At 44.1% G+C, this 14,408-nt stretch overlaps 1 protein-coding gene across 3 annotated transcripts in view; it reads left to right on the top strand.

The window, feature by feature from the left end:
• The window catches only part of QPCT (glutaminyl-peptide cyclotransferase), a 153,214-nt gene that overhangs the window by 51,491 nt on the left and 87,315 nt on the right, over positions 1–14,408 (top strand). For all 3 annotated transcript variants that reach the window (XM_075203332.1, XM_075203333.1, XM_075203330.1), the window contains one exon: positions 12,998–13,144. In XM_075203332.1, the coding sequence (XP_075059433.1) occupies positions 12,998–13,144 (147 nt within the window). The remainder of the gene's footprint in view (positions 1–12,997; positions 13,145–14,408) is intronic.

Genomic DNA, 14,408 nt, shown 5'->3' with positions numbered 1-14,408 from the left:
TTTGGGATTCCTACTCCTTCAAATTAAAGCTTACATCTGCCCTCTCTCCCCTGACCCCCATGTGGTTTAATCCCATATTTCCCCCCGGCCTCTCTAGACTGAGACACCGTCTCTGGACTCAGGCTGGACTTAAATTTCCATCAGACTTCTCGAAACAAGGCCAGTGGCTTTCACTGGCTGAGCTTCAGTCCCACTCCCCAGACTGGGCGCTTTGCCCCTTTGAGTTTTTTCAAATCAGCCACTTTTTGCGATCCCTGCCACCCAAATTTATACTGCGTCCCCTCACTCCATTTGAGAACCTATGCAAACTCCACCCCATGTCCAAAGGCATGATATCACAGCTTTATGGTATCTTTCTTGATTCCACTCTTCACCCTCAGCTCCCCCATGAGGTTGAATGGGAGAGAGTTCTCGGCCCCCCGCCAGATGAGGAGGCCTGGGAGGACATGAGACTGGGGATAGCCAAAAGCTCTATATCGACTAGACTAAAAGAAACATCCTATAAAATTTACTATCGCTGGTATTATACCCCCACTCGACTTAATGCAATGTTCCCTTCCTCGTCACCTGACTGTTGGCGGGGTTGTGGCCACAGGGGTTCTATGATACATATCTGGTGGACTTGTCCAATCATCGCTCCCTTTTGGGACGCGATCCATGGCTTTATCAATACCTTATTTGAGACTCCCGTTGCGAAGGACCCTTGGATCTTTCTCCTTTGTTACCCTCCCCCGGACTTTGATAAATTCTCCAAAAAACTGACAGCGCACATCCTCACAGCCGCCAAATCTCTCATTGTCCTCAACTGGAAGCGCAGTTCTTCTCCATCTTTTTCGGCCCTTAAAAAACAAATTTTGGAATGTGGCAGCAACACGACAGAGGTTACGCTTTCAGCCAAGTTTGGGCTCCATGGCAAATGGCGGAAAGCGCGTTTCCCTCCGACTCTTAATTTCCTCGTGGGGGCCCATGTGTGGCGAGTGAGACCCTGCTCCTGTTCTACCAACCCTTGACCTTCTAACACACTTTCATTGCCTTCGCTCTGACCGGATCCTTGTCTATCTTCTGTGGTCTTCCTTCTTCCCTTCCCCCTCTTACCCCCCCTTTTTTACACCCCCCCCCCACCCCACCCCCCAATCCCCCAATTCTATTCTGATGTTGTCTGATCTATGTAAGGTAAAGCAAGAAATAACATAAAAAAACTGGTCAGTTTACATCTTAAGTTTTCTGTGGATGTCCTCCCTGGATTTCATTACAATGTAAATGTCTTCTTATGTACACACTGTAACTTTCAGATTTTGTATCTTGTATGCCTTGTATTGCTTGATCATTCAAAATAAAGAATTATAAAAAAAAAAAAAAAGTAACCAACTAGGGGGTAAATGTATCGTACTCCGATTTGTACAAGTCGCTGGAAAGGCAGCGCTGCTTAAATTTTAGCTGTCAGCTCGCCGATTTCCAGCGACTTGTGCAAATCGGAGTATGATACATTTACCCCCTGTTGTAAATTAAAGAACATTTTAGGCAAATGCAAAAAATAAAGGCTACCTATGCATGTATATAGGAAATATTAACTTCAATGAACATGCCTTCCTATTTCATACTTTGGGAAATCAGTGTGCCACTCTGTACTTAGGGGCAAAAAACACACAAGGATTGTGAAGTATAGACTGAAGAGGAAAACCACAGTAGTCATATATCTTTTGGAATAATATTTGATGTATATATTTGTTGTAATTCTATCATATTTGAAAAATATTTATTGTAATAAAATATTTTTCTATTGTTACCAAATCAGAGAGGTTTGAGGTCTACTTTTTACAGCTACTTGACCTTTGCTACATTGAGCATTTGATTTACTTTTTGGGCACTATTTTCAAAGGTTTTTTTCTAGAGATATGTGATGACCCTTGTGTTTCGGTTTTGAAACCAGTGTCTCTTCTAACCAGTGTTTGTGTTTCGGCTTTTCTAACCAGTGTTTGTGTTTCGGGTAAATTATTTTTCAGCCCTCCCTCCACATAAATATATAAGAGTACCGTGGTTTGATTCAGAAGGGCAGCCTAATGGCACAGATGTACCTCACTACAAGGAGAATTGTGGCTGGATCACTTATAAGTAACTTATGGTATAAATTTATTTAAAGGAAATAGCACAGGGTGCTTTTTTATAGAATTGCAAATGCACTTATTTTTGATATTTGTGCATATTTTGATACAGGAAATCTTTTTTTTCTGAGACCTGGGAAGAAACTAGTTTGTTTTAACCTTGCTAGAGAAAATGCATGATTTCTGAGGTGTATAGCTGAAACAATAAGCCTTTGTGGAGGAAGTCTTTTGTTTATCGTGATGGGGGAAATTACTTGTTTGGGGTTTTGTGACTTTCTTTGTGTATTCTGCAGCTGTCTGAAGAAAGGACCCATGTTAATCTCCTGCTAATTAGACCTTTTGATGTGTGAGGGTCCAGCACCTGAAGGCACAGGAAGGTTTAGTTAAGACTTGCCACTAGATTTCCTGCATCTAAGAACAAGATGCAGGTAATCACAGCAAGTTTTAGAATATCACAAATAAGTGTAAACATTGTTAGCTTTGCATTGCATGTAAATCCATGTTTGGGTTAACAAACTGCATCCTGATTCTAAAAATAGCTCAGACCTCAACAGGGCTGGCTTACCCTTTAAGGCTGTGTCCAAGTCTGTATAAAAAGCACTGACTTGTATTGAGAACTGTTCTCCTGTTCCATCTGACCTGATCACTAATACCTTCAATCGGTGTGACTACAAATAAACATCACTGGCTTCAAAGACCTGCTTGAAAACGTCTTCCATACTGAAAATCCTGTGACCTACAGATTAGACCCAAAATCTAATCTGCTCCCGGCTGTTTCTGAGGTTTGGACCCAGCATCCAGTACCACCGCTCTGCCCACTACCCAGCAGCTCTGGCCAGTGTGATAGACCAGGGGGTTCCATCCTCCCTAATCCATAGGAAAGGTCAGGAGTACCAGCCCAGGTACACCAGTAATGGGGTTCACTCGCAGCGCCAGTTATCCAGAAGACACTTGGTTATGGATGTCGATAAAGAAGTCCAGTGGTCTCTCTTACATATATCTTACACTAATAGAACATATATTATTTATATACTTTCCATATTTATATACATCGGTCTTGGGGACCACCTCCAATGCAAGTCTTGGGCAGTCCTCTTTACCTTGGGGTTGGATGAAGTATCCCCTGGGGGAATGATTTATCAGCCCTACCTTCCCATAAATATATATGAGTCCCTGGTTTGATCCAGAAGGGCAGCATTAGGACAGAGAGCATAAGTAAAACAAGATAAGGAAAGCCCTGTTCTTGGGAACCGATGAGTGCTCTGGCAATGTATTGTAGGCCTAATGTTTGAATTTTTGTAGTATGGCTGCAGGCCATCTTCATCTCTCAGCATCTTCATATACTTATATAGTGACAATGTAAGGATAACTCTGCTCTTGGCAACCAATGAATGCTCTGTCAATGTATTGTGGTCCTAATCTTTGATCTTTTGTAGTATGTGTGCAGGCCACCTTCATCTCTCAGCATCTTCATTATTTATATAGCAACAGAAAATTAGGTAGCTCTTTACAATGCCACTGTTCATCTAATGACATGTCATTGTTATAACCTCTTCACTCTCCATGATGCATGTTGTGTAATGTTCCAAATTTAGTGTGTGCGTTGCACTTCACCATTTTTATTGCTTGCACCTTACACTAATTTTTTGTGCTGTTTAATTGATCTAATGGTCTAATGGGCTTGTTTCAGTTAGTGGCATGGCAGATGACATATTTTTTTGCTGCAGCTGCAATGTTCTACATCAAGTCACTGAATGTGGATAGTGCCCAGAAAAGTCGTCACACACAAACACTCTTTTTTAAATATAGATTACACTAAATGACCCTTTCAAAAAGTATTATAAAATAGAAAATATTAGAATATAATAATATATAGCGTTTTTTTGTGGGTGTGCAGCTATTGTTCACCCTCACAAACACCTTTTTTAAATATATATTTCACTAAATGGCCCTTCCAAAATTGAGAAGTATTGAAAAATAGAAAAGATTGGAATATATAGCGTTTTTTGGGAGTATGCAGCTGCGTGCTGACTCTCAGAAACACACTTTTTTAAATATAGATTTCCCTGCATGACCCTTTTAAAATAGACAAGCATTGAAAGGCAACGGTCGGACGCTATTCTGTTCAGCGCTGCGCCCCGCACTATGAGGCAGCCGGGCGCATACGCAAGATACTAACAAGCCTGTGGGCTAATTATTAATAATAATTAGTTTATTATTTAGGCATAGGCTGAGGGCAATTTCAGAGCTAGGCTCTGAGCGGTCACTTTTGGTATTTAAGGCAGGGATGGCTTAGCCTCCCTGCCGGTTATAGCTTCCAGACTCCTGTTTGCTGTCTGCTGTTGGTGTGAAAACCTTTGGACTTTTGTTTACCGTGTATGACCCCTGCCTGTGCCTTGGATTTACCTTCTGCCTGTGCCCTTGACCTTCTGGCTTGAACCTTGGATACTGCTGATTTGCTCGTGACCTCGACCCTTGGCCTGTTTTCTGACTATTCTATCAAGCAAGTGACCCCTGACCTCGGCTAGTTCTCTGGATACACTGTCTGCCATTACTCTCTGTTCCTGGGTTCTCCACAGTTGGTACACATCACACGACCCTCCGTTTGTCTGCGGCCAAGTCTGTCCCCACCACTAGGGGCAACAGTGAACACCAGACTTTCAGAGCAGACTCCGGGTGTTGTTGTACTGGCTGGAGGGGATCCTAACATTATAACCGGCCATAAATTTCTGGAGTATTCGCTACCATGGATGAGAGCGGGGCGAACCTTTCTCCAGCCAAGTTCTGGCAGGACAGATCCAGTCCATCTCCAAAGTGGTCCAAAACCTTGTTCAACGTTTATCTGCTCAGGAAGAGGCCACCAGAGCCGCACAAGACCATGTCCAATAAAACCCGTCAGCTCCTGCCGTGGAGCCCAAGCTGAACTTGCCGGATCAATTCTCTGGGGACAGAAGTCTCTTCCGTAACTTTATGGAGAGTTGTAAACTTTACTTCCGTCTCAGACCCCGCTCCTCCGGTTCTGAACAACAAAGAGTGGGTATAGTGATTTCGTTGCTTCAGGGGGACCCGTAGTCCTGGGCCTTTAGCTTGCCTTCTGACAGTCCTTCACTGAGGTCTGTGGATTCTTTTTTCGTAGCCCTAGTCCTCCTGTACGACGACCCGGATCGGGTAGCCTCCGCTGAGGCCCACCTCAGATCCCTAAAACAAGGACGACGCTCTGCAGAAGAATACGCTGCTGAATTCCGGCACTGGTCCACTGACAGTGAGTGGAATGACCCAGCTTTACGCATCCAGTTCCATTTGGGGATGTCGGAACAAATAAAGGATTCCCTGGTACAGTACCCTTCACCTACCTCCCTGGAGGGACTTATGCAGCTCACGATTAAAATTAATAGACGCCTCAAGGAAAGAAGAGCCGAGAAGGAAGCACCCACTCCCAGTGCCTTCCTTTCTGTACCTCCTTCTAATATGGAAGCTGCGGAACCTATGCAGCTAGGCGCCTATCGTCTCTCCCAGGAAGAGAGAACTAGGAGACGCACCTTAGTCCTCTGCCTATATTGTGGAACCAAAGGTCAACTTCTGCGCTCCTGTCCCAACAAGTCGGCAAAAGATCAGGCCTAGAGAAGGTGGAAGAAATTCATCTAGGTCTGCAGTTCATTTCTTCCAAAATTGCATTATTAGTTCCAGCTCATCTTTCACGTCGATCACACTCCACTGTCATCTCAGCATTTATTGATAGCGGTGCCGCAGGCAACTTTTTGAATATCAGTTTTGCCAAGTCCATTGGAATCCTTTTCATGAAAATGAATTCCGCTATCACTGTCTGTGGTTTGGATGGGGGTCCCTTACCCGGAGGCAGGATTTCCTTCACGACTCCGTTATTACAACTTACAGTTGGGTCCCTTCATTCCGAAACCCTGTCTCTTCTCCTCATTGATTGCCCTTCCATTCCACTAATTCTGGGTCATCCCTGGCTCTACCTCCATAATCCAGTGATCGACTGGAATCTTGGAGAAATTACTTGTTGGAGTACTCACTGTTCTCAAAATTGTTTGGCCATGTCTCTTCTGCTCCTGCAGCCGCTACCGGATCAACTGCCTTCTGCGTATTGTGAATTCCAGGACGTGTTTTCCAAGAAGGCGGCTGATTCTCTACCTCTGCATAGAGATTTTGATTGTGCCATTGGTTTACTTCCAGGATCCAAGTTGCCCAAAGGAAGGTTATACTCCCTTTCTGGTCCTGAAACTAAGGCAATGCAAGATTATGTGTAGGAAAACTTGCAGAAAGGGTCCATCAGACCTTCAAGGTCTCCTGTTGGAGCGGAGTGTTTTTTGTGTCTAAAAAGGACGGTAGTCTACGCCCGTGCATCGACTTTCGTGGTCTGAACAAGATCACCATCAAAAACACACATATCCTCTTCCGCTCATCTCTGTGCTGTTTGACCAGCTACGGAATGCTACCATATACACCAAGATTGATCTTTGTGGCGCTTACAATCTCATACGCATCAGGGAGGACGATGAGTGGAAGACAGCCTTCAACACTCAATCTGGCCATTATGAGTATTTGGTCATTTGTGTAATGCGCCTGCAGTCTTCCAGGATCTCATTAACGAGGTTCTCCGTGAGTTCCTGGGTCATTTCGTGGTAGTATATCTGGATGACATCCTGACATATTCTCAGTCTCTCCCTCAACATCGTAATCATGTTAAACAGGTTCTGCTTAAACTCAGAGAGTATCATCTTTTTGCCAAACTTGAAAAGTGCGAATTCGATGTCAAGAAAGTGTCATTCTTAGGATACGTAATTTCTCCCGATGGATTTTCTATGGATCCTAGTAAAGTCCAAGCCATCCTGGAATGGGTACGTCCCATGAATCTGAAACCAATCCAAAGATTCCTGGGCTTCGCAAATTACTATCGGAGATTCATTCAGGCTTTTTCTGATCTAGTGGCTCCCATCACTGCTCTTACCTGCAAAGGGGCGGATCCCTGTAATTGGTCACCGGAGGCCAATGCATCATTCGAAGCTTTTAAGAATGCGTTCACTACTGCTCCGGTCCTCAAGCATCCTAATCCGCAGTTGCCATTTATTCTGGAAGTGGATGCCTCAGAAGTAGGCGCTGGTGCTCTCTTGTCCCAGAGGGACCCCGGTGATCATAAAGCGCGTCTATGTGCCTTCTTCTCACGCAAGTTTTCGGCTGCCGAAGTCAACTATGATGTGGGCAATCGGGAACTCCTGGCAATCAAGTGGACGTTCGAGGAGTGGCGTCACTGGCTTGAGGGAGCAGTTCATACAATTTCAGTCTTCACTGATCATAAAAACCTGTTGTACATCGAGTCTGCCAAGCGGTTAAACTCCAGACAAGCTTAATGGGCAGTATTCTTTACCCGTTTCAATTTTGTCCTAACCTACAGACCTGCTTCTAAGAATACTAAGGCGGATGCTTTGTCCAGGAGCTTTATACCTCATCAGTTACCCACTGGTGAACCACCACCTATCATTCCGGCTTCTATCATTCACGCTGGGTTGACCCAGGACTTAGGAAACACTGTACGTCAATTTCAGAAAATAGCCCCTTTTGTAACACCTACGGGGCGTCTTTTTGTTCCAGTGCATCTTCGTAGAGCTGTCCTCTCTGAGGCCCATGGGAACAAATCGGCTCCAAAACCCTTGAAATTCTTGCACGTTCTGTATGGTGGCCTTCTTTGTCCTCGGATGTTGAGAGCTTTGTCCGCACCTGTGAAGATTGCGCAAAAAAACAAAACCTCCAGAATCTCTCCGTCAGGTCCACTTATACCTTTGTCCCCGCCTATGAAACCCTGGACACATCTATCAATGGATTTTATTGTGGATCTGCCGTATTCTTCAGGAAAAAACACTATTTGGGTAATGGTGGACCGTTTCAGTAAAATGTCCCATTTTGTTCCACTGACCAAGCTCCCTAGCGCTCAGGATCTGGCTGTGCTATTTGTACAGCATGTTTTCCGTCTTCATGGCTTACCCATTGATATGGTTTTGGACCAGGGTTCCCAATTTGTCGCCCAGTTCTGGAAGTCCTTCTGCAGCCTTCTGGGGATTAACATCAGTCTCTCCTCAGCCTATCATCCTCAATCCAATGGACAGCCTGAGAGAGTGAACCAGTCGTTGGAACAATTTCTACGTTTCTATATCACAGAATTTCAAGACAATTGGTCATCATTGCTTCCGTGGGCTGAGTTTGCGTATAATAACGCATCTCATTCCTCCACCCAAATCTCTCGATTTTTCTGTAATTTTGGCTTCCATCCAAGATCCAATTCCTTATCTTTGCTAAACTATTCTGGTCTTCCTGAGATCCGTTCCACAGCTTCATACCTCAAAACCGTTTGGAAAAAGGTTCACACTGCACTAGTACGGGCCTCGTTCCAGTCTAAAAAAAATTCTGACCGTCATCGGAAGGACTGTTCATTTAAGGTGGGGCAAAAAGTCTGGTTATCTACCCGCAATATCAAGCTCAAACAGCCCTGCAAAAAACTGGGCCCTAGATTTATTGGCCCATTCCTGATCATCAAACAAGTCAATCCTGTCGCCTTCAGGCTAAAGCTTCCTCAATCACTTAGGATGCCGAACACCTTTCATTGTTCCCTCCTGAAGCCTGCTATCCCTGCACGCAAGTCTAGGCTCCGTTACTTACGGAAATCTCAGCCTGTCGTCCCGGAAGGCCACAAGAAATTCCTGGTGGAGAAGATTCTGGACTCCAAAAAGGTCCAGGGTCAAATCCATTTCTTAGTTCAGTGGAAAGATCGTGGCCCGGAGGAAAGATCCTGGATTCCCTGTAGACGTCTGCACGCCCGCAATCTCATTGAACAATTCCCTGGAAAACCTGGATGTCGGGGTGCCTTGACCCCTCTTCAGGGGGGGTACTGTTACGAGCCGCAGCGGTGCCCAGCCGCCGTGACTCTCCTACCTGACGTCACTTCCGGGGCCAGCCCCGACCGTTGCTAGGGCAACGGTCGGACTCTATTCTGTTCAGCGCTGCGTTCCAGCACTATGAGGCAGCAGGGCGCATGCGCAAGATACTAACAAGCCTGTGGGCTAATTATTAACTAGTTTATTATTTAGGCATAGGCTGAGGGCAATTTCAGAGCTAGGCTCTGATTGGTCACTTTTGGTATTTAAGGCAGGGAGGGCTTAGGCTCCCTGCCGGTTATAGCTTCCAGACTCCTGTTTGCTGCCTGCTGTTGGTGTGAAAACCTTTGGACTTTCGTTTACCATGTATGACTCCTGCCTGTACCTTGGATTTGCCTTCTGCCTGTGCCCTTGACCTTCCGGCTTGAACCTTGGATACTGCTGATTTGCTCGTGACCCCGACCCTTGGCATGTTTCCTTACTATTCTATCAAGCAAGTGACCCCTGACCTCGGCTAGTTCTCTGGATGCGCTGTCTGCCATTACTGTCTGTTTCTGGGTTCTCCACAGTCGGTACACATCACACGAACCTCCGTTTGTCTGCGGCCAAGTCTGTCCCCACCACTAGGGGCAACAGTGAACACCAGACTTTTGGAGCAGACTCCGGGTGTTGTTGTACTGGCTGGAGGGGTTCCTAACAGTACTAATATATATATATGCAATGCATTAACAACAGCCAGTAGCCACTAATTTGTGTAAAGTCTATTTACGATTCAAATTAAATGAATTTTATCAGTAAACTATTGTAGCTGACTATTCTCTACAGAACTGCTTTACAATAATGACAGGATTCTATGTCCCTGGTTCCTGGATCCCCAAAATCAGATTTAATCGGATTTCACATAATACCGAATCGCTCTTTTCTTGTTTTTCTAGAGATGTTCACTGACCCCCGTATTCTGGTTTTGGTTTTGGATGTGGATTAACTCTGTGTTTTGGTTTTGGCAAAACCTCCCTTGCGTGTTTTGGTTTCGGTTTTGGATCCCTATTTTTTTCTAAAATCACATAATTTTGCATTTTTTCCACCCTACATTACTATTAACCTCAATAAACACTAATTTCAAGTCATTTGCAGTCAATTATGACCACCTCACAGGTCACAATATTATTTTCATACACTTTCAAACAAAGACTGCAGCGACCTGGCTGGATGCTAAGCGACAGAGCAATGACACAAACACACAGCAGTTCATAGCACATCCAGGACACATTGCCACACAGCAGTGACAGAAAAGAAAAGTGGTGCAAGATGAAGTCCTTGGATCATAAAATCAGTTATGGTTCATTTGATCGCTCCACCTGTTCCTTAGATAACTGTGGTAATTCTACAGCTAATACATGGAGACGAGCGCTGTCCCCCACGGGATGCGTGCTATTATCAGACCAAGACCAATCCAGCGTGCCAGACAATGCACTAAAAAGAGCCATTGCACTTCACAGCAAATAGCAAGTTCATCACTGAACTTGGGCCCTCCCACCCACCCTGGGACCTCCCACCCACCCTTATGTTGGATCTTAAAAAGGACATGCACACTTTAACAAACCAAGCACTTCAGCGACAAAGAGTGCCACATTTAAGGCTGATGTGCTTGGTTTGTTTGTGCCCCCACAAAACAAGCTAACAATGGCCTTAAGGCACCTAAGATAACAGTGCTGTTAATGAACTCTACTGTGGCAAGATGTTGTTGTGTGCCAGTATATTGGGATCCTACTGTCCTTTTTCAATAGGTGGTGGCAGATTATAGTTGTGTATTAGTGTGAGAGCTTTGTTTGGGGGGCGATTCAGCAAATTTATAACCTGTGTGATAGGTGAGTGAAAGACTGAGTGCAATAATAGTGTTTAACCCCATACATAAAACAGGGACGCTGGGAAGATGTTACATATACAAAATGTACTACAGATCCTCTAAAAAAGAGGGCAAATCCTTAATCAAAGGTTGTTTAAAGTAAAATGTCAAAATACTCTAAAGGGAAGGAACTACTAATCAGCTTTCAAGGGAGTTCTAATGGGTGTTTATGATTTTTTTGGAAGGCGATAAATAACTGGCGTACTAGGGAAGGAGTAATTAAGATGTCATATTGTCTGTTTTTCAAAAGCCCTCAATTCGTTCCATTATTTAAAAGATATGTTAGCTGTTATATATGCCTAGGATTATTCTCTAACTTCATATTCTTGTCACTAATAAGCCTTTTGAATTCCAAAGTTATATAGTCCAAAGTTATATAGTCCTGTTTATTGACTATTATATAGTCCTGTCACCACCTCTGGGTCTCTCTCCCCCCCTTCCACCCTTTCAGTCGGGGTCCCACAGGGCTCTGTTCTTGGACCCTTACTCTTCTCTGTATACACCTCTTCCCTGGGTAAACTCATCAGCTCCTACGGCCTCAAGTACCACCTTTATGCTGATGACACTCAACTCTATCTCTCCTCTCCTGATCTCTCTCCCTCCCTCCTCTCTAGGGTGTCCGCCTGCCTCTCTGCCATCTCCTCCTGGATGTCCTCTAGATTTCTTTAAACCCAACCTCGCCAAAACCGAACTCATTGTCTTTCCTCCCCCTCATATTTCCTCCCCCTCTGACCTCTCTATCACTGTCTGCTCCTCCTCTATCTCCCTGTCCCCCAACTTCGCTGCCTCGGTGTCATCCTCGACTCCTCTCTCTCCTTTGCCCCTCACATTCTCTCTCTGGCTAAATCCTGCCGCTTCCAGCTGCGTAACATCGCACGCATTCGGCCCTTCCTCTCCCAAGATGCCACCAAATGTCTTATCCACTCTCTGATCATCTCCCGCTTGGACTACTGCAACCTTCTCCTTACTGGCCTCCCCCACTCTCATCTCGCTCCCCTTCGTTTTGTTCTTAATGCAGCCGCTAGGCTTATCTTCCTTTCTCGCCGCTCCTCTTCTGTCTCCCCCCTCTACCTAGCCCTTCACTGGCTCCCCTTCCCCTACAGAATCCTGTTCAAGCTCCTCACTCTCACATACAAGGCCCTCGCCAATTCCACTGCTCCCTACATCTCCAACCTCATCTCTATTCACGCTCCATTCCGCCCTCTCCGATCTGCCAATGACCGTCGCCTCTCTTCCCCTCTGATCACCTCCTCCCTTGCGCGTGTCCAAGACTTCTCCCGCGCTGCCCCCCTCCACTGGAACAAGCTCCCTCCCTCCATCAGAACATCCCCTAATCTGTCCAGTTTCAAACGGGCTCTAAAAACCCACCTCTTTCTCAAAGCCTTCCAGTCTCCCACTTAACTTCCTACCTTTTTCTGCCTCTCCCCCCTCTTCCCCCTCCCCTGACTCTGCCCCCATTCCCCCTTCTCTCCCTCTCATCCCTGTGTCTCTCTGTCTGTCTACCCCTCCCCTTAGATTGTACGCTCCCTTGAGCAGGGCCATCTCTCCTGTTTCCTACACTTCTAACTCTGCTCTCTAGCTACCTTTCCCCCTCAACCCTCTGGGGGTCTCCCCGTCATCCGCGCCCTTCCTCTTGGGCTCCAGCGCTTGCTGGTCTTCCCTCCCCCTCTCTCTAGCTGTGCTTTGAGCTTACTGAGTTACTGTGCTTACTGTTTACTGTACCGTGCTGTCCCACCTTGTATTGTACTTATTTGTCCCTGTACGGCGCTACGGACACCTAGTGGCGCCCTATAAATAAATATTAATAATAATAATAATACCTCAATTTATTTTTATCTGTCTAAAGAGGAATTGAGGTAGAAAATAAATAGGACTATGAAAGACTTTCTGTCCTAGCCACAAATTCCTCCAGTATCATCTATGATCAGGACTAGCCATAATTTCATAAGTGAATTATTTTGTTGTTGTTGTTGCTCAAAGTTTCAATAAAATGGCTGTACAGAATTGGAACTATTATTATTTCTACTTAGAAATTATCCCTGAAAAGAAGTGATGCTTAAAGGCTTGTAAAATTATTTATTGGTTTATTTTTTATGCAGAGTTCACATCGCCCTCTTGTTCTGCGAACAGCTGATGTGCGGCGTGTTCTGTCCCAAACAGATATCTCTCAGATGTGGAAGATGGATCTAAAACCTATTCTTATTGAAAGATTTTCTGGATCACCAGGGAATTACGCTGTGCGGCAAGTGAGTAATGCAATTTAAAACTTAGTGAGCATGCTAAGAAAACTGCATCTTTTATGACAGGGTCCCTATGACCATGGCTTCTGACTGCTGGAACAATTTCTTTGAAAAAAAAAATAATTTCTGTGGCTATACCATTATACATTAGGGATTCATATAAGTGCAAAATATGGTATAGCTAATGATTATTAGATTTTTTGTTACATTGGCATCATGTTTCCTACCCAATATACAGATATAATATATATCAAAATGTATGCAATATGCAAAACACATTCATCTAAATATGCCACCTATGTGAATAAAATATTGGTGTATTATTTTTCTACTACTTACCATGTTACTACTTACCTCCCAACTATCCTGATTTTGGCGGGACATACTGAGTTATGGGCTGCATAGGGGTGAAGCTTAGCATAAAGTGGGTGGATATTTACCTGAATTTGTGGGCGGAGTTCAGGCATAACAGGTGGGCCTTATTTTGTTCCAAGTATTCTACATGTTGGGAGGTATGCCATGTATGTGAATGTGTAAATGCACTTTCCTAAATATATACAAATGTGTTAGAATTATGATCTAAAAGTTCAAACTTTGTGTAAATGAGGATAGGTGGAAAGGTCCTCTTACCTCTCTGTCTGTTTTTATTACCCAATATTGCTTTATTACTGTCTCTGTTCCCAATTGTAAAGCACTACAGAATTTGCTGGTGCTGTACAAATAAATGTTTAATGATGATGAGCATGACTTGTACACAGAGAAACAGGAAGCATAACACAGAAACACAAAGGAGAAAATACAGGATCTTTGGTAACACACTGAACTAACATTACTTAGCAAACAATTTCCTTCCTGCATCTATATATTTTTTTACATTCCTGCAACAACTGATACCACTGCTTCATCCATTTATATGTGATTACTCATCATAATCTGAACTTTCATTTAATGGACATAACTACCACTGCATGATTGTATTGAGATATCTGGTTACACTATATTATCAACATCATATCATCCCAGCCTGGGGATTTCAGGCAACATCATTATAGATGTCTCAATTGTTTTGAACTCCGTTTGTCCAGCACTGTACACCTAAGATATCTATATATTATTTTATTTTTATTTCTATTTTAATTTCTATATATAGGCAATCGAAAGGTCACATTTTATCAAAATAGCTTGTCCATTAGTGGACTCGCTATATGTTTTACCAGGCCTAGTACTGTTTATTTATCTGCTCTATCCTGAATTGAATTTTTAACATAGC

This window comes from Mixophyes fleayi, chromosome 3 (genome assembly GCF_038048845.1).
Source record: "Mixophyes fleayi isolate aMixFle1 chromosome 3, aMixFle1.hap1, whole genome shotgun sequence".
Classification (NCBI taxonomy): domain Eukaryota; kingdom Metazoa; phylum Chordata; class Amphibia; order Anura; family Limnodynastidae; genus Mixophyes; species Mixophyes fleayi.
The sequence above is the reverse complement of the archived record's forward strand: the minus strand, read 5'-3'. Positions and strand labels throughout refer to the sequence as shown.